At 45.5% G+C, this 20,690-nt stretch overlaps 1 protein-coding gene across 1 annotated transcript in view; it reads left to right on the forward strand.

Moving 5' to 3' along the window:
* The window catches only part of Hunk (hormonally up-regulated Neu-associated kinase), a 108,051-nt gene that overhangs the window by 52,279 nt on the left and 35,082 nt on the right, over positions 1–20,690 (forward strand). Inside the window, exons 4-5 of the mRNA XM_015478338.2 lie at positions 6,468–6,523; positions 12,258–12,393. Of these exons, the coding sequence (XP_015333824.1) occupies positions 6,468–6,523; positions 12,258–12,393 (192 nt within the window). The remainder of the gene's footprint in view (positions 1–6,467; positions 6,524–12,257; positions 12,394–20,690) is intronic.

Genomic DNA, 20,690 nt, shown 5'->3' on the forward strand with positions numbered 1-20,690 from the left:
CCCCCCCCCGTGGTGCCCGGGGCCTCGTGCATGTCATCCTAGAGCCCTGACCACCAGCCTCTCGCCTGTCACCATTGGTGCTCATGTCCTCCTGGAAGGACACGTAGGCAGACGTCCTTTTCCTCCGCCATGGCCTGGCATGGGGTCCCTGGTATGATGCCATGTTTCAAGGAATAATTGGACTCAGGAGTCTGGATGACCTGCGCAGGGCGGGTGCACTGACCAGGCCCAGGAGGCGGCCTAAGCTGGTCTGTTCACTTCCCCAGGCTGCTGCGTCTTGCTCTTGGTCTCTGCTCTGCTCCCCGGTTCCAGGGATGCACTGCTCCCCAGGTCTTCTCGCTGGTCCTGGACTCCTTGCTGCTGCCATGGTGTTCTGTCACTCACTTCTTTACTTTCATCTGGGGTATCAACTTTGGTGGCTCCCTGGGCTCTTCTTGTCCCTGAGTCTAGGCCTCCTGTTTGATGGGGGCCTGGCCTGACCCTCATGGCTGGGTTGGGCACAGCATGCGAAGGCCCCGGAGAAATCTCACTCATTCCCATCTCACTGTCTTAAATGTGCGTGATGAACGCGTGTGCGCGCGCGCACACACACACACACACACACACGCACACAAAAAACCATATTCACTGTGTTGCCACACTGCCACAAATGATTCCAACATGCATGTATGCATGCAGCACACGTGTGTATTTACAAAATGTGTGCACTCACACACACACATGCACACTCATGCTCTTCCCACACGTGCACTCACAGACATGCACACCCACATGAATGTGGGCTTGCACCTACTGTGTGCACTCACACACTCAGGTGTGTACCCAGCAGACACGTGCACATTCTCCGCCCCAGCTGCTCCCCTCCCCAGCATAGCTCTGGCTGCCTCTGCTCTGCAGGATGTGAGCAGCTGCCTCCCTGCACGATCCACCAGGACCCGGTGTTGGTTACAGCAAGAGTCTTCCCTGAATCCCCTTATACCCCTCTGTCCGCCCGGGAGGGCAACCACTGGAGGTCAAGGTGGCCTTTCTCCAAACCTTTGAGATGACCATCTTTAAAGAAAGGTGGGCAGAGCTGGGTGGGTGGAGGAGAGAGGAAGGTCACCTAACAGCCTGTGGGTGAACTTCCAGTGGTTAGTGGTGACCTGTTGGTGCTAGTTCTTTCAAAAGAACAAAGGGACAAAGATTAGGTGGTGCCTGGGTGGGTGTGGAAGAGCCCTCCGCCCTTGGGTCCTCTCTGCATCTCTGGACCCCCCACATTCCTCAACTCAATGTTAGGTCTTCCCAGGGGCATCTCTCCCCGAATCCCGCCAATTAGCAGAGGAGCCAGAAGCCTTTTCTGTTCTGGTGTCCACTGTCTGGCCACCTCTTCCTGCTGGGCTCCCTCGTGCTTTCCCAGAGGGGTGCTCCAGGGGCTTCTCCCTCTGTGTGCCCTGGTACTTTCCTTTTTCTGATGACACCTGGTCCCCTCCAGTGCTGTCCTACAGACCTGCCTCCTGAAGCCACCTTCTCCTGTGGCCCGCCCCACCCCCTTTTTAAGTTTTAAAAGTTCTTTATTTTTCTTTATTTACATTGATTTTTAATCAGCACATAATTGTACCTATTTATTGGGGTGCAGTGTGCAGTGTGGACACGTGTGCAGTGTGGAAAGACCAGACGAGGGTAACTGCCATATCCGTCACCTCCACGTTTCTCATTTCCTGTGGTAAGAAAATTCAAAATCCTGTCTTCTGGGTATTTTTAAATCTGCCGCAAATTATTGTTAACTGGCGTCGCCCCACGCTGCTGTGCAACACCAGCCTCACATCTCACTGTGGCTTTGTTCCTGATCACTCGTCTTTCTCTCTCCCCCTTCCCCGCCCCTTCCCTGGTAGCTACTATTCTTTGTATTTCTATGAGGTCACCTTATTTAGCTTCCACAAATGCTTGTGGACATGCAGTATTTAGCTTATTTAAGGAAAGGAAATCAGCACGTCGAGGAGATGCCAGCACTCCCGGGTTTACTGTGGCACTGGCCACAGCTGGGGAATCAACCTAGGCGTCCATCAACAGGTGAATGAGTAAGGAAAAGGTATACGTACATATCAGGACACGACTGGACCATAAGAAGAAGGGACTCCTGTCATTGGTGGCAATAGGCATGAACCCGGAGGACGTTGTATTTAGTGAAATATGACTTGCTCCTCTTTTGAAGCCTGTAGGGCCAAGAAAAAGCTATTTTTCATCCATCCTGGGGCCCTTCCCTTTGTTTCCAGTTAGAAATTCACCCTGAGCTTCACGTTTACCTCCCATGGGGAGGAACTCTTCAGATTGCAAGACTGAAGGAAGAGCCTCCTAGGTCTCTCTCCCCTCTGCAGAGCGGTTGATGGGAAGATTGGTGTGACATGGGCGCTCCTCCCAGCTCCTATCACCAAGCGTGCACTGGTCTGCCATCCCTGCCTTCTGTCCCACAGAGCAGATCTGACACATAACGGAGCCAAATATTTTGCCCTTGGGATGGAGCTAGAGGAAATACCACACTTTCCACTTGGACCGCAGCAGGTTTTCTGATGGAGCAGTTTCCTGGATAATAGAGTCCTGCTAGTATTTTCTAAAGGTATATTGTAATACACTAACACCGAAACATGATGAATAACTTCCTTTTGTATTCAAGATGTCTCTTATTATGTGATCCCTTGGGATCATTTGATCGTTGTTGAATAGCTGGGCAGAGGGTCTGGGTGGCCCACTGTGCTGAAGAGACTCAGGTAATAACTTCAGGCACTAAGGATGCCCCACGGTGGACAACCTAGGGGCAGCTCGTGGTAGCCACAGCATTCTTCATCTGGATTTCTTACAAAAGGGAAAAATTTCTAAAAGCTACTTAAAAACATTTGTAGTCGTGGAGGTGGAGATAAAGCAAGCAAAGGAGGCAGGTCGGTGCTTCTTTCACGGGGCAGGTCTCGCCCACTGATTGCCCTTTCCCATAAACTAGCCTCAGGCAGTCAGACAGGTGATGGGAAACCTTAGACTCCTGGACACAGTGTGATTGGGTAAGTGCCCTGGTTACCCGGGCTTGTTCTCTCCACTTTATCCTAGGGGTTGGGGTTGGTAACTTTGGGAAGCCGAGTGGGAAGGTAGTGGCTTTGAACTGATTTTATTTTTCTCATTTTTGCCTAATAATCATGTTTTTATACATCCTCCCCTGGTTTATGGCCTTTCCTGGATTTTAAAAATGGGTGCTTTTCTTGTTGTTGCTGCCTTATCTCTTCTTTTGAGTTTCCCATTCATACCATTCTTCTGATCATTGTTCTGGTTCTCTGGACTTTTTGCCGCCCCAGAATGACCCAGCTGACTTTTATTATTCTTGGCAATTACTTGCGTTTACCTATTCTCTTTAAGATGTTTTTCTCCTCCCTATTTGTTTTGAACCAAATTTTTCCTTGTGACTTAGTGTGCCTTCTGTTCTTCCCAGGCAAAGAGGTTAAATTTCACTCAAAACACACTGTAGTCTCTCTTCAGACTTAAACAGCGCTGCTGCTATATAATCAATTTTCACAGAATTACAGTTTGGGCTGACACTCTGTGTGTGTGTGTGTGTGTGTGTGTGTGTGTGTGTGTTTTAAAGTTACTGTTTGAGTAGAAGCCAGGCTTCTATCATGTCTTAATTATCTTTGGGAAAGAGGAAGCATGCTCATGAACCTCTCATATTATTAATTAATTAATTAATTCATTCATTCATTTGGTACCAGAGATTGAACCCTGGGGCTTTTAGCCACCAAGCCACATCCCCAACCCTTTTTAAATATTTTACTGGAGACAGGGTCTCGCTGAGTTGCTTAGGGTCTTACTAAGTTCCTAAGGCCATCCTCCTGCCTCAACCTCCCAAACTGCTGGGATTACAGGCGTGAGCCACCACGTCCAGCTCTCATATTATTTTATTATGAAATTATTTTTTCCTTAATAATGCAGTACTAGTTGGAGAAGACACATCGGCCTTGATTGGATTCTTTGATGACTTTGGATGCTCTAGATGTCACCCGAGAAATCTGGTAGGAAGAGAGGCGCTGGGTGGCTTTAATCACAGCTTCTAGAGGTATGGCCTCACGGGGGCAACGGTTTGAGACCCTGCTATAACAACATTTCCCTGAGTGGTTCATTTACATCAAATTTAAGTGGCCGTTTATGGACTGGGATCAGATTTCTAGCAAGTGTATCAGACTCAGACTCCAGAAATGCTTTATTGCAAACTTCTAGTCAAGAGAAAGATCACTTTCCACCAGAAACATCGTCCAGTGACTGAGGGAGCCACTTTTATTCTGCCTTGACAAATTTGAATAACATTATTTCATGAAACATGAGGGTATGTGGAAATAGTATTTTGAAAATTAAATTCTGCTAATAGCAGATAATCTAAATATGATGGTGTAGCTTCATAAATAATAGCAATAGTCCCCTGATGATTTCATTCCATTCCTAAAATTATGTATCTCTGTTTTCCAACCCACCCTCCACCACATTCTAGGGGGCAAGGTCTTCCTATTGGCAAAAGGAATAGGGGTCACTTTATATTTGGGTCACATTGTATTTGGACATTTGTGACACCTTTTAAAGGCAGCCGTGGTTTCGATGTACACTGTGTACTGTTTTCCTTGAAGCTGGTGAAGTAGACAGTCCTTTCCACTTGTGAGTGCATTTAGATGGGAATAATCCATTATAATCCTGAGCCGGGCATTTTTAACAGAGATCTTTCCTCTCATCCACGTATCCAACCCAAGGCAGCCTTCCAATTTCAAATCCTTTGGACACTTTGTAGAGCTTAGCTTTTTTCTCCATTTGACTCCTTAAATCCTCCTCCTGTCTTGAAATCCCACCCTTGATGGCTCCTTCCAGAACAGCCTGGCCAGCTACTGTCCTGCCTCCCTGACTGTGGATGGCCCTGCCCTCCAGGTCACCTGTGGTTCTTGGTCCTTTTCTCTCATTCTTTCTCCTCTTCCTGGGCAACCACAAGTCCTTTCAAAACTTCAGCTTCTACCCATGTGAAGGTTGGGAATTGGTATTTGGCAGGCCACATCTTGCCTGCGAGGTTGGCTCACATAGTGTTGTTATTGTTTTAAATGTGAGTTTGTTGCCAAGATTTAAAAATTGAAACCAAATCCACAAATCTGGCTTCTCTTTTAAAGTGGGATAAGCTGGCAGTACTGGGACAGGCCTTTGAGCAACTGTCCCTATTAAATGGGACACCGTTTGTCCTGTTTACCACAGACAGCCCTAGTTACTATTCTCTTTGGTTTCTAGACATTGAAGCCTCATATCAGCTGCCATTTTCATTTTATCATGATTATGATACTCAGTTCCATACAACAGAGATAAGAAGAAAAGGAGTCCCCACCACCCCTGTCTCGCTATTCAAATGTAAAAACAAAAGCTGGACCAAGAGTGGACTGTTTCAAAACAATGGGGAAAGAGAATGTGTGCGTACGTGTGTTATGAAAGGGAAAAATATTCTTACATCATTAACATTCAGGGTGTGTCTGAGTTGGTAGGCTACAGTTTAAGGTGCCAGAGTTTATAATTGACATAGATTTTTTTTTTTTGTACCTGGATTGAACCCAGAGGCCCTTACCCACTGAGCCACATCCCCAGCCCTTTTCATTTTTTAATTTTGAGACAGGGTCTTGCTAAATTGCTGAGGCTGGCCTTGAACTTGCAATCCTCCTGCCTCAGTTTCCCCAATAGCTGGGATTACAGGTGTGGGCCACAGCTCTGATGAACAATCTTTATTCTGTCTGCAAACTCAGTTGCCTTTGACCATGTCAGGTTTGACATATCCTCAGGCAGAACACCAGGGATTAGAGCGCTGATCTCTCTGGACTCCATTATTCTGCCCCGTGATAATATTGACTTGCTAAATAGATTAATATTAATCTAGTTTCACTTGCCAATTTGTCCTGACACTTAGGCTGTAATCAGGGCGGTTGTCATACTGATAAGTCAGCTTTCTATCTTTATTTTTATTATTGTGGTGATGATGATGATGATGATGATGATGATGATGATGATGTACCTGCTTCTCCAAATTTATTCCTGCCTCTGGCTAAGGTTGCTCACTGTCACAAACCCACAGCCACATTTTTATTCCCGACTGCTCAGATAGCCCCTGTCTGGAATGGTGTCTGGAATGGTGCGTTCTGGTTTCTACTCATTCTGGTTGTATTTAGCTTCCAGGTTCTAGTTGAGGCCCTACTTCTGGAAACTTCATGATTTCTTTTATGCTCTTGGCTTCTCTGAAATCCTTTAGCGTTTATAGTCAGTGGCAATGAATTGTGTCATGTTTTATAAATATTTACCTGAGTGAGTGAGTTTTGGCAGAAAGCTTTATGGGTTGGTTGGAAGGGACCCTAAAACAGTTCATTGCCCTTCAGAAGCAAAATGTCTTTCCACTATTTCAAATGCTTATCTGAAATATTGTGTGGTTTTGTTTATTTCAGAGACTTGAAGATAGAAAATTTGCTTCTAGATGAAGACAATAATATCAAGCTGATTGGTATGGCTTTTTTTTTTTTTTTTTAAGCAACATTATCTTTTAAGGGTTGTGTTGTGAATTCTCAACTTTGAAAATTATCCATGTTCTATGTGTAATCCTTAGGTAAGAATTCTAGATTACCTTCTTTTATGTTTAAAAATATTTAATAATAGTTTTGAAAATGAAAATTAATTTTATAGTAATTCAACAATTCATTTAAATAATAGTTTAAACATAATTAGTAAGATAAAAATACTGTAATTTGTGTTGTGAAAATGAATTTCATCGTCCCAAATAAGTATTTGTTGGCCATGTGTTTCTTTGGATTATTCAAGGTTCAGCCTCTTCTGAAATTGAGATGGAGCTGAACTTTTATGAATGTTATTTTTATTCAGATTAATAAGCAAGCATCTTGAAAACAGTTGAAAGGGGGCTGGGGTTGTAGCTCAGTGGTAGAGAGCTTGCCTCACACATATGAGGCACTGGGTTCGATCCTCAGTACCACATAAAAAATAAGTAAATAAAATAAAGATATTGTGTCCATCTACAACTAAAAAAAATTTTAAAAAATTGAAATTAGTTTGGCTCAGAAATGTAGCCTGTGACTTTGCCATGTTTCATTCCACTTTTCATTGAATCTAGGGATTTCCAAGATAAGCAGAGGTGAAACTTGCTTCTCTTTTGATATAATCTTTATCCAAGCCTCCAAGCCCCATGATACAGTGGTGGCCGTGCAGATGGATGATTAGAATCTGTACCAATTGCAAGGAGATTCCAGGACAGTGTGGGTCAGCACTGGTTCATAATTCAGGATCCACAAGGGAATTTGCTCTGTTGCTCCTTCTCTAGAAGAGTCAAGGCACTTTTGTCTGTTTGTTCAGGTGGTTTGCCGGTGTGGTTGCTCTTGTTTACTTTTGCACCCAGATGTTAGCACCATCTTTTTTCCTCTGTTTTCTCTTTTCCCACCTCAAGTAATTTCGCCTACCCCAATGGCTTGAAAAAGCTTTATGTTAAGAGGAAAGAGAAGGATCGATAGAACTTTGTGAATTTGGGTATTTTTGTACCTAAGATTTTTGTTAAGAAAATGTTGAAAATCATCTCAAGACTCTCCAAAATATATCACTGAAATGACTTGTTAGATACCTTGGGATCACAGCCAGCTCCAACAGAAGCAGGCAGAGGCTGCAGGGACTCCAGCCCCCTTGGCTGGGTGATTGAGCACCATTGATAGCGGTTGATGGATATACCCATTATTAGGAGATTAACAGTTAAAAGGAAACCGATCCTTTTTCCCCCAAAGCATTTGAAAGCATCTATTCTTAGCAGATTCATAAACCATCCTAAGGATTTTCACTTTGTTAAGTTGTTTTATTATTGCATTTAATTTTCCTGAGGACCAAACAGAAACAGTGAAATAAGACAAGGCCAAATGTCTGCAGGATGTTGTTCTGATCCTGCTCTTGGGGACCCTCAGCCCTGAACAAAGGACCCTCCTGGAGGGAGGTAAGGAATGGAGGAAAGAAGATTTTTAAAAAGGTTTTCTGGAAGGCTGACCTGTATTTTGGAAAATGTGGAGGTGAGAGTACAGAGTTATTGTAACAGCAGAGATTGTGAAGAAAACAGGCTTGGTAAATGCTGGATTTAGATTACAGTAAAAGATTGAGTCACTTCCACTGGGCACTGCTGGGCATCACGGACACCAGGCTGGTGAACCAAGTGAGGAGCAGTCTACCTGTGGGTAGTTTCCAGATCCCAATTGAACACTGCTTGTTCTGTGTCTTTCCTTCACTTTGCCCCCTCTTTCTTCTCCTCAAATAATAGCCCTAGATGACCATGTGACAAAAAAAACCACCCCGTGGGATAAGCAATGTTGAAAAGCACAGACCTTTTTATTGATTAGAAGGTTGCTCTGATGTTTCTGGAAGAACCAATCAGCGTAAATTGCAAATGCATTTACAAGTAGCTTGCAGATTGGCTGAATAAGAAAACCTCTTAGAGGAAACCTGTACAGTAATATGAAGCAATTATGTACCTAAATCAGAGCCAGCAGTTCCCGTTTTAGTGAGTTGCTTTTTGGAGACCAAGAACTACTTTACTCGGATCCTTCAGAGGTATCACCTCTCCGCTGGCAACCCCTGGATGGGAACTTAAGCATGTATTCCAGGTCATTGGAATAAACAAAAATAAAGTGAATATGGTTTTCCAGATCTCATCTGTCTGTTTTTGTAATCTGTTTGACTGGGCAGCAGTCCCAACCCAAAATGGTTGTATTTACAGCTAGAGAAAAATGGAAGTGAGGTATGAGAGCCTGATTGGTTGCAGAGCTCGCAACTGTCTTACCTGAACATGGCTTGAACAGTTGGCGGCGTGTGAGTGGCTCAGACTCAGCTCCTTTGTAGAAGAGTAGGTTGCGGTTTGTTTACACGTCTTTAGGTTACACCTCACTATCTACGGGAAGCCTTTAGGCCAAACTTAAAATATGATCACAGGAAGCTGTAAGCCAAACTTAATTCAGCTCAACAGGAGGAAATAGGCCCAGTGCTTGGAAGAATGACCAGATGTTAGAAGCCAGGATTCTAGGATGGCTAGAAAGGAGGCTTTGAAAACTGGGTCTCCCTGTTAGAACTCTTCCATTAGCTCCCAGTTCTCCCATGATCAGCTAAAGAGCCCTGACGTAACACCTAAAAATGAAAGAGACGTTGGGGCAGCTGGGAATTGCATTCTGTTTAGCACAATCTGTACTTCCGCCCTCCTGAGGGAAGAAGGCCCAGGGTCTTGTGGATTTTCTTGCCTCTGGGTTGGGCAATGCAGATCAAAGTCTCCCCGGCTGCCTTTTTGTGTCTGAAAGCCCTTTGAACCTCTTTCCTTCAAAGGAATTACCTGCTTGTTTTTCAAAGGTGATTATAGCTATTATCATTTCCTCTTGGTAGTTAGTAAGTTTCTCTTTCTTTGAAAGAATTTGGTTTAAATAAATCTAGTTAAGCCATGTTTCAAATTAACTAGAATTATCAGGAGTAGCATTTGATTTAATCAGGACTTTTCCCCCTTCAAAAAAAAAAAAAAAAAAAAAAAGCAGCCTGGTGTTTGTGAGTTTAATCTTAAAATGGGGAGCCACGGCTCGGAACAGTTTTGTACATATTTCAAAGCAGCATTCACTCGGGTGCTCTTTTGAGATTCATTTTGCAGTTCTCAGGAAATCGAGTGATAATTGGCTTATGTATTTACCAAATCTAATTGAGGCAGACCTGGGTGACATTACCGGGAGGCTGACTTCTCTTTAGCTTCACGATTCTAATTATAGGCATATGTGTAAAATTTTAATAATTTCAGTTACAAATGTGAAACACGCTGGCTGTTCCTCTGCAATGCATTTTAGTTAAATCAACTTTTAGCCAGACCAACACAAGTCACTTAAAAGGCAGGTTCTGTTCCTTCCCTCTACTCCCCAAACCCTCTGCTAATTTATCTTCTTGAAACTGCTTAAGATAAAGCCAGACTTTTAACTTGCCTGGACAATGCAGGGTGCTCTGGTCTCTTATCTGGTCTTTCCCACCCTTTTTTATATCCCCAGATCAGGGGTGTTAAGAAGTGAACTGAATGAAGGAGGCAGCCTTTTGCTCCGGGAACCCTGCTGATTAGAAACCCAGGCTTTTGCTTTAATCTCTGAGATTTAGGGAGAGATTCTCTGAGTCACCTATGATGAGATTGGGCCTTTAATGTAACAGTACATGAAGCTTTCCTTAAAATGTCACCCCCAGTAAGACTACCGTCTTTATTCTGTGGTGGTATTTCTATAGTAGATGCCCTTTGGCAATGAAAGAATCCTCCAGTGCTAAACACGATATGATATGATTTTTCTTCTTAGAAAAATACTCACCCTTCTTGCCTGGCGTGGTGGTGCATGCCTGTAATCCCAGTAACTCTGGAGGCTGAGACAGGAGGATTGCAAGTTTGAGGCTAGCTTCCGCACTAACCCCATCTCAAAATAAAAAATAAAAAGGGCTGGGGATGTAGTTCAGGAATAAGGTGCCCCTAGATTCAATCCCCAGTGCCCAAAACTAAACCAAAACCATAAAAGAACAAAAACAAAACGAAAAACACCCTTCTACTGTTTCAGAGATATTATAGTCTAGGACACCAGGGTCTGAAAACAGGGTCTATCAGGTTCTTTGTAATAGACCGCTCCTCCTAAGATGGGAACCTAGGGACCCTCCGTGCCTCCTGAGGGGTTTTTCTGTCTGTGGTGTCTCCTGGTGTTTGTTGGGGCTGCTGGAAAAGGAAGTGGGGCAGGATGTGGGTGGGGGTGGGAAGACCAAGGGAGCAAAGAAAGGCAGCAGGAGGAGGATAAGACAGAAAACTCAAACTGGAGCCAGAGGAAACCAAAGACCTAAGTGTTCAAACACGCAGCCTTCCTGGTTGGCTCCTTGGCCAGTTCCTGTTGCACGCTCTTCCTCTGAGGGAGCCAGGAGATGATCTTCAGGGCCTTACAGGGTTTTGGAGCCCTGATTGGATGGGGTTCTTTCTACAAAGGCTGGTTCATTGCACAGTGGAATCCAGTGGCAGCTGGGGGACCTTTAAGTCATGTCATCTTGATTCACAGTGTGGGGGGATCTTGGTGGGCGCCCCTGTGCTGAGTCTCTTTTCCAGAGCCTTCCTACGGCTTTCTTCATCACCGTGCTCTTTGCTGGTGGAGGCACGTTGCGGCATGTAGGGGGAACACAGGCATGAAACTCGTTGCCAGTCGAGAAAGTACCAGGGTTTTGTTCCAGACCCGGAGCCAGTCTCCAGCGGAGCCCTGCAGCCTGTAGTGCTGTGTCTCGGGGGCAGGGCCGAAATATTTACACTGAAGTTCAAAGGAGGAACCGTGATCTTAATTCTGACATCAAAACAAAGATTGAGGAAAGATCAGGCGAGGGCAGGACACTAACAGCTCTCTAATTACCTGGCAGTTGTCTGTCTTGAAGATCAAACGTCAACAAGGCTCAGAAGGCGTAATAGACCCAGAGTTGCTTCAAATGCCCTGGGCTTGCCTCTGCTCGGCCCAGTTCCCCACCTCATCCAAGAACAAAGCCATGCCTGAGGTCACTGGGTCTAGTTTGCATCACATCTGGACAGCATCCTTTTCCCAGCCAACGTGGAGCGCTGGCTCAATTGCTGGCTCCATTTTTTTCCCTCTTCAGATCCCTGTAGGTGCCACATACATTAGGGAGGAATTTGCAAAAAGACTTATGAAATGAAACATTCTGCTGAAGTCAGCCGTCAATGGCGGGATCGCATGTCACCGAGGGTGACGCCAACGACCAGCCAGAGAAAGCCCGTCCTCCTCCAGCCTTCCCCCGCTTGGCCCCTCGGAAGCCAGAACGTGGACTGCAGCCTCTCGGCCTGTTCTCGCTTCCTGCCTTAGTCCTAGAAAGCACACCTCTGCTTTCCCCGATGACTCATTTACAAGACTTGTTGGAAATATGTTTTGGTTCCACACGCTGTGAACTGTATCTGGATTTTATGGTAGGAAGGGTGGAAAATGTTCAGCTCAGCAAGGGAACCGCCACCTGACGCTCCTTTGCCCTGAGTCTCCTTATCCAGAGGTTGTGGTGTGCAGCTGCCGGCTTTCCTTGTGGGATGCTAAATGACACGTTAGCCTCAGAGACTGTTTCCTTTCCTGCTATTTATTCAATTATTTTCCTCCTTCCCCCCCTCCCTCCTCATGTCCACATTTTGCTAATGCAGAGGCGATTCTATCCTCTCCTCTTTGCAGACTTTGGCTTGAGCAACTGCGCGGGGATCCTGGGCTACTCCGATCCATTCAGCACGCAGTGTGGCAGCCCCGCCTACGCCGCACCAGAACTGCTGGCCAGGAAGAAATACGGCCCCAAAATCGACGTCTGGTCCATGTGAGTGATGGAGCGTGTACAAGTCAGTGCTCCCTCCTGCTGTCTCTGCTGTTCTTCTCCGATGAGACAATTCTTTCGTATTTGCTGAGAATGTGTTTAGGAAAGGTTCTGGAACATGTCATCAGTGATTCTTTGGAACCTGGCTCTCCTTCTCTGTTCCTTCCAGTCTTTTCTGCATAAACTGCCAGAATGGCCATTACCTAAATTCGTTAAGATGCTGGGGAGAGAAGAAAACCAGGTCCTGCACTCACGGACCTCACACACTGGTTGCACGAGCCACTTAGGTCCTACTTAAGATCCAGCTGTGACTTTTTGAGCATAAAGCCTCATCTCACTTCTGCCTGCTTCTCCGGCCTCTCTGAGCCCTACCTCGCCCTCCACCCAGGATTCCTCAGACACTCCACCACCCTTTCACCTTGTCCACCTCTGGGGTTTGCACCTGCGATTTCCTGTGCCTAATCTGCTGTTCCTAGCTCTTCAAATGGCCCACCTGTCCCTGCATTCCAGCCATAATCCAACAGCCCCCCCTGCCACATTCTCCAGCACCCTGCTGGAGGACCCCGGGCTGTCCTCACCCTGTTCATTTCCTCTTTCACACCTGTCCCTGCCTGTCATTTCCTGATTCACAATGAAGGTCTGTCTCCGCCAGTCAGAGGGGACGGTTCTGGAACAGTTGGGGAACTCTTTATGTTCAGTAGAAGATGGTGGAGGGTAGAGTTTGTGAATGAGTAAATAAATAGATGGGACTCTGGGAACCTGAGATTGCAGCAGAGGCTCCGAGGGTGTCCTGTGACTGGGGACAGGGAGACCTGATGACCAAAGAGAAAGAGAGGTTGGTAGGTTAGGGAGCAGAGGACCTAAGGGGACGGTCCCTGCTGTGTGTCTCTAATCCTCAGACTGAAGAGGCTCAGCCTGAGGAAGGGGACCTTTTCTAGACTGTGTCAGGTGAAGCAGGCATCTCCCCCAAGTCTAGAATGTGAGCAGGAGGAAGGGCCGCAGGAGGCCCCCAGGCTGGGCCTCCCGACAAGAGGCACAGCAGGCTTTGTGCTCAGCCTGGGACTTCTGTCTCCTCCGCTCACTGCGACATGGAAGTGAATCAGTTATCTGTCTGGAGGGAGACGACGGGAGATGAAAAGCTCCAGCGGCAGAAAGGTCAGACTTTGTTCTTGCTCCTCCTGCCAGGTGGCTTGACCGGGGAAAAGAGTTCATTTTTAGTAACCACAGACACTGTGTTTCTCCGCTTCAGGCCCATGATTAAAAGAAAGCAGCCTGCTCCTCCGTGAAGGCTCTTTCCAACCCACGTGGCCCCTTGCCACCTTCTCTGTCTCTGTCCATTAAGCAGAAACAGTGACTCTACCTAGAAGGAATGGTGGCATCCGCTGAGAGGGACAGAGATGATACCAGACCCAGATGCCTGGACACTCTGGGGTCTGTTGCTTCCAGCCAGGGAGCAGCTCACTTCCCTCCCAACCCTGGCTCCTGGCATGGTGGGGTCACTCCTGGGGCAGCTGGACATTTCCGAGTTCCCCTGCTTTATTGCATTGTTTTTCCTCCAAGAAGGTAATGCACAGCTGCAGGTGCCCAAAAAAGCTCTAAGAGGTCACATTCTTAGTCCTGGTGAAATACAGTCGTGTATGCAAAAGTCCTAGACAAGTGGCAAAATACCATGTGGTTTTCCAGTTCGTGGAGGCACACACGAAAGCAGAAAATATGTAGAATTGCATTTATGTGAGAGGGCAAACTCAAGGGCACGAGACCTTTCCAGGTGAATCTCTCATGTTTGCTAATGTCCCATTTGGCCAAGCCAGTTGAATGAGTAGGCTTTAAGTCAGGAGGAGAGGTAGACCTCACTCCTTGTTGAGGTGTGGCCAAAAACTGTAGCTTTGCATATGTGTGTGTGGGGGGGTGTGTGTGTGTAGGTGTGTGCACGCGCACGTGCACCTGCGTTGTAAACACTTACCTACCTCTATGAACTGAGTTGTACCCTCTACTCCCAATTTATATACTGAACCCATAACCCTCAATGTGGTGATATTGGAGATGGGGCCCTACATAGTTAATTAGGTTTAGATGAGGTCATAAGGTGGGGCGCCATGATGGAATTAGTCCTTATAAGAGACACCAGAGAGCTTGTATTCTCTGTGCCTTGTGAGGGGACAGAAAGCTAGGAAGATCATTCTCACAAGAATCCAGCAGACTAGGAAGAGGGTTCTTTCCAGAGCCCAACCTTACTGGTACCCTGATCTTGTGCTTACAGCTTCCAGAATTGTGAGAAAACAGATGTCTGTTGTTTGAGCCAGCCAACCTGTGGCATTTTGTTATAGCAGCCTATGTTAGTCAGCTTTTTATACTATAACAAAATATCTGAGATCATTAACTTATAAAGAGGAAAGGTTAATTTCGGCTCACACTTTTGGAGGCTCCAGGCTATGATTAATGGGCTCTGTTGCTTTGGGCAGTAGCGATGCAGCAGATTACTGTGGGCGCATGTGGCAGAGCAAGACTGCTGACGTCATAAGCCAGGGAGCAAAGAGAAAAGAGGAAGGGACAGAGTCTCACAGTCTTCTTCAAGGATGTACCCGCAATGACATTAGTACCTCCTCAAGGTCACCTCCCAATAATACCACCCTGGGGACCAAATGTTTAGCATATGGACATTTGGGGGACATTTATTCAAGCCATAATATCATCCAAGCTATCTGAGGTAGCTACTTGCTTGTGAGTCTTAACTGTATACAAATACAGTGTGTCAGGTGGAGCAGAGGAGCAAACACAGGTGTACCTCTGGGATAAGTCAAGAAAGCATCAGAGGAGGCTTCATCTGCCTTTGCGGGATGAGTGGAGCTGGCCAGGTGGAGAAGGAGAGAGGATGCCTTCCAAGTAGGGGGTACAGCGTGTGCACAGGCCAAGAGGTTACGGGACATCCAACTACCAGAGCGCTTCATCTTGGTGACAATCAGGACTTCAGAGCTTCTTTAAGAGATTGATTTTCCACTGCCTTAGGGTATTGTGTCTGAGATACAGGTAAGGCTTACCATTTGGTGCCCACAGCTTTGCCGACAGAATTGCAAATGGAAAACCCAAAGAGAATTTAATTTAAAAGCCTATTTAAGACAAAAGCAAAAATGGAGCCAATTTTCTCCCTGGATTAGACACCGTTGTTATGAAATATCTTCTCTTTTCATTGCTCTGAAACAACAACAGAATGAAGAGTTCCCTTCCAAGATCAAAATTCCCCTGTACAGAGGTTTTAGATTCTAGTAGCTGACAGGGACTTATTCTAAGACCTAAGTGGAACACTGACTCAGGAGGAAAACCAGCCTGCTATGCCAGGGAACCTCGGGAAGCTCTTTCCCACACGTAGGGTCCCTGGAACACTTCTAGTGAAACAGGAGTTAACTGGGGAAATGGAAATGTGCTCTTCCTTAGAGGTTTTCCATTATTTTCAGGACCATAAAAAATATCCTTAAAATTACTCACTTTTTTCCTTTACTTCGGATAAATAAAACACACACACACACACATACACACACACACACATACACACACACACAATCTAAAATCTCCATTGAACTTTGAGACTTTACCCACAAAACCAAGATTTTCATACTGGTGCATCAAATCTTTACTGTTGCTAATTGATCTTTTTCTAGAATGGTATATATGCTAATTTAAAAAAATTTTAATGCAGATATACTTTTTGGTTGAAAAGAATCAAAATTAACTTTTTGTTTAGAATATGACAAGGCTTGTTTAAGAATATCTGTGAGCCTCTTAGGGTAAAGACATTGGACTGTCAGAATTCTGTCCCAAAGAATGGAGACTGCAACCTTTCATACATTGGAGCTGCTCTTTGCTGTCCTGGGGGGTTTCTGGAATGGATAGAGCATTGTGTGAAGGCAGAGTGCCTCATGGAGAGTCATGCATGTCACACCCAAGTCACCTCCTTCGATTACTGAATTTATTTTCGCTGAGTGAGAAAAAAATCTCTGCCAGTCTCCCGCGTCTTTGAGTAGATACATTGACCGAGAGGCGCCATCTTGTTTGTTCCCAGGTCTCCCATCTCCATGAGAACTGGACACCCAGGATGCAGAGTGAGAGAATTTATTTCAGGCCTCAGACTCAGTGCTTGGTAAAAGTACTATCAGATACCATCAGCTATTAGCAGGAATCAGGTGTAGAAGGATTTTTTCCTCCCCTCACACTCCCTCAAAATGAAGGACGGATGGAGAAGGAGGTGGAAAGAGACTTATGCTGCTTTTGGAAAGTTCAGGGCTTTTGACTTTTAAAAGTTATAAAAAGTCTGAAAGCTTTTGAGCTTTCAAAGTTATAAAACCCCAGCCTCCCCTCCCTTTTTGCAGCTCACATGTGCATTTCAAATAGAAGAGGTGAAGGGGGATAGGAAATGGAGACACAAGTCTCGAAACCCACAAGAAAATCCATAGAGCATTTATGGAGCAGGATTGAAGAGTGAGATTATCTAAAGAGATGGATCTGTTCCTCTTCTTCTTATAAGACCTTAAATTGAAAGTTGTATTATTGAAAATTGATAGTGAAGAATGGAAGGATATTGCTTTCAGGTGGAATATATTCTCAATTTTCCAAGGAGGTTCCTTCCTGGAAGACTCACAGAAGCAAGGTGTCTGTATCTGGGAGCTTCTCTTAGCTGTGCTCCAGCTCTCTCTGGGTGGTTGTCGAGACTCCTTTCTGTGTGCCCTGTGGGGACACGGGATCTGTTCCTTCCAGTACAGTGCTGCCAGTTGCTCTGTCCCTTGCATCTTGGTACAGTTTCTGGAGGCTTATCCAGGGAGCAGCGAGTCTATGTCTTTCCTCTCTGGGATGGCAGTTTTACCCCAGATTTTCCTTCAGGAAATGTCTTTGTGTCTCGACTAAACACCAGGACCACCATGTAGCTTCTGACTTAACTTCAAATATTCCACATTTGTGCTTCATGGGGCCCCTTTCCTTCCTTCAGTCCCTTAACCTCACTCTTTCTCCTTCAACATCAGAGGATTCCACTGTCCAGTCTCCTTTGGGTTTTTTCCCATCCAACAATGACTCACCCATATTTCTTTCTGCTTGGAAACATGCTAGTAGTATTAGCTGGTTGATCTCCCTCATTCCTGTCTCTAATTATTCCCTTTCTTCAAAACTATCTTCGATTCTTAGGAGTCCCATGTCTGCCACAGAGAACCTAGGAAGCCCCTGAGCCATACTTCAAAGACCCGTCAGGAAATTCTGAACATGTTTGGAAACTCCTCCTAATTCCATGGGATTACAGAGGTTTATCAACTGCATTCCATGTTTCCCCTTGGTATTCTGCACACTTGTCAAACGTCAAAGGGACTACATTTCTCTTCATCCAGACATGAAACATGTTTGAAACTCTCCAGGGGAGAGGAATTCTGATGCCCAGTCTGGTGGTTTCCTTTTTGACATCTAGAGCTTTCTGACTACTAATGTAGGTTTCCATTATTATTTGGCTACAGGACACAAATATAATGTTTCCTGTTGTTTTTTTAAAGATTTTTTTAAAAATGAAGCCACAGATCACATGTACTGAGCACTTAATTTTTACCAGGCTCAGCGTTTGGTTCTCTCTGTGGTTTCCTTTGTTTGACCTCCATTTGACCTGGGAGGTAGGTGCCATTGTTATTCCCGTATTTTAAATGAAAGACTCTGGGATAAGAAAGTTCTTTCTAAGGATTGGTGATGATTGACTCCTCTAAGAGAAGTAGAATTCTGGTGTCAATTTGGTAATCAAGTGTTTCTGTAGAAACCACTTGCTGGACCCTGGTTGGAGCTTCCTGGAACCATCTTTTAAGACAGCATCTGTCACCTTTAACTGTGGCCCAAGCCAGACAACAGAGAGGCAAAGACAACTGTTGTAGGCAATGACTGGAGATTCAGTCATCTTTAGAAGCCGTTCAGTGACAAGGAGGCAAGCAGTTTGGCACCTCCAGGTCTCCTTAAAGAAACTTTCATGGAGCTTTAGAGCAGGCCCCATATACTCCCCAAACCCCTTCAATTGGGTTCCTGCCCCATGGCCGCAGCATCCTGCAGGTTGGATCCACTCCACCCATGACAGGAAGTCACGTGACCCCTAAAGACAAAAGGGCATATAAAAGGTCTTCAAACTTGAGTAGTGCACACTCTCTTTTTAAAGGAATGATGTTCTTGATCACCTCACCTGTCGACTTAGGTTATTTTTATTTAAATGTTACTTACAAGTTCATGAATCCAGAATCAAACTCCTCTGCCCAAACCAAAATTTACAAGTTAAATATGACTCGGACTAAAAGAACCCCCAAGTTTTCCAAATAAGCAACACTAATGAGACGCAGTGGTGGATGGTCCGCGGTGCTGAGTTGTTGAGTGCAGTCTCCCTGCTGGCCTCAGCTCTCCACCACTTTTCAACTTCCGATGGCTTTCAAACCTGAGTGTGCAACAGAAGCACTTGGGAGGTTACACCACAAGCTCTTGCTGATGCTGCAGAAGTGGGGGACACCCTTTGGGAACCACTGCACTGTTCCAGCTGCCAGGAATATATATCTTTTCCACAGATGTAAGCTCAGAAGCCTCACTTCTGCTCTGTTCCCATTAGGCTGTGACCATGAAAGGGATATGTTTTGGTAAAATTGTGCATCTTTAAACAGCCTTGCCAAAGCAGCACTGAAATTCTGTGTACAGGGGAGGGTCTTGGTTATGTGATAGTCCTGTTGGTGCCCTGGTTCTGGTTTACAAAATGTTTGGGGGTGTGTGTGTGTGTGTGTGTGTGTGTACGCGCACGTGTACATCATCAAAAAGAAAATCAAAATGAGAACTGTTGAACCCCAGAGAACATGCCTGTGTACCTCAATTTCAGAAGCACTGCATGGGTGGGACATTATAAGACACTGATCTAAGTACCACCAGCCTCTTTAGCTTTAGTGTGAAGGTTGGAGACGAGATGCACGCAAGTGAGCAGGGGTAGAATCCTTTAAAAACATTTCTATTTTACTTTTATTTTTTGCCCTTAAGTTCAATTCAATCAAATTCTGTTTCCATATTAGGAATTTGTTCTACAGCATGAAAACTTTAAAATTCATTAAGTACATGAACCAGCTGGTGTGTTTTCAGGGCAGAGAGCCAGATTGTGGATGGGACTCTAAGCCATGGCACATGAAGCACAGGCAAAGGGCCTGGGGTGGGGAGGTCCTGATTCCAGCTTTCAAACGTGTCAAGTGCTGACCACGGAAGAGCAGCTGATCTTGTTCCAGAACTGAAGCATGGTGGCCTAGTGTTGGAAGCCCTTCCTCCTGCAGAGCTGTCCTAAGTGGATCAGGATGCCTTAGGGAGGGTGCGTGCTCGCCCTTGAGGCTGTTCAGTGCTTCCCATCAACTTTCTGGGATGTGCTAGAGGGTTACATCCATTAAAGCCTCTTCATATTTATAAATTTTAGAATTTTTCTGCTAAGTTTTTTCTCTTACCAAAATCTCCAAAAATCCTTCAAGGTAAAGGTGTTTGGTTTTATCTCAAACCTATCTTATTGTATAGTAGGTTCTCGAACGTGTTTCCAACCCTAACGCTCCTTCCCTCCACCCCCAAAATTGCTCTCTCAGCCTCCTCCGTTGTCCCTCTGTGGCCACCGTAGCTGGTGTCTCATGATGGCGGTTTTGCGTGTCCCCTTCAGATGCTGCTGATTTGCTTTCTCTGTCTATTCTGTGCCATTGTTTTCATTCCGACATCAATGGTGATTCACTGCCTCTGCGGCCAGTCTCCTGCTCCCCATTCTGAACCCCTTTAATCCATTTACAGGAGAGGGCTACTCCCCACTTTGGCCCTCATTTGTGTTCATTTCGCATCTGTGCATATCCTGAGCAGTGAGATTCGTTGAACCCACAGTGAGAATTGCTGCTGTAAATGGCTGCCTTGTCTGTTCTCATCTCCATTTCTTGATTTATGCCATTCCTCTCCCCCTCTTCACCTCCAAGCAGCCAGAGATATTTACAAATAGAAGCTCATACCCTCGGTACTCACCACCCGGGAGGCCTCCCTGTCTTCCGGTGCCTGTGGGTCTATCCTTCCTCTCCCTTCCTTGAACTACTGCTAGTGGCCGTCAAAAGCAGCTCAGTTCAGCATTTTCTTATTTCCTGTGCACTTGAAAGGATGTGCTTATTTATTTGTGTATCCAAGTGCCTGCTTCTCCCCAGCCCCAAATCCAAGATGGCGACATCCTTCTTGGGTACCTATAACCCTGTGTGGGCAGAGAGGCATCCGGCAGGAATTTGAGGAATGAACATTTGTGTAACTGTCTC

The sequence above is a fragment of the Marmota marmota genome, unplaced genomic scaffold, assembly GCF_001458135.2.
Source record: "Marmota marmota marmota unplaced genomic scaffold, marMar, whole genome shotgun sequence".
Lineage (NCBI taxonomy): Eukaryota > Metazoa > Chordata > Mammalia > Rodentia > Sciuridae > Marmota > Marmota marmota.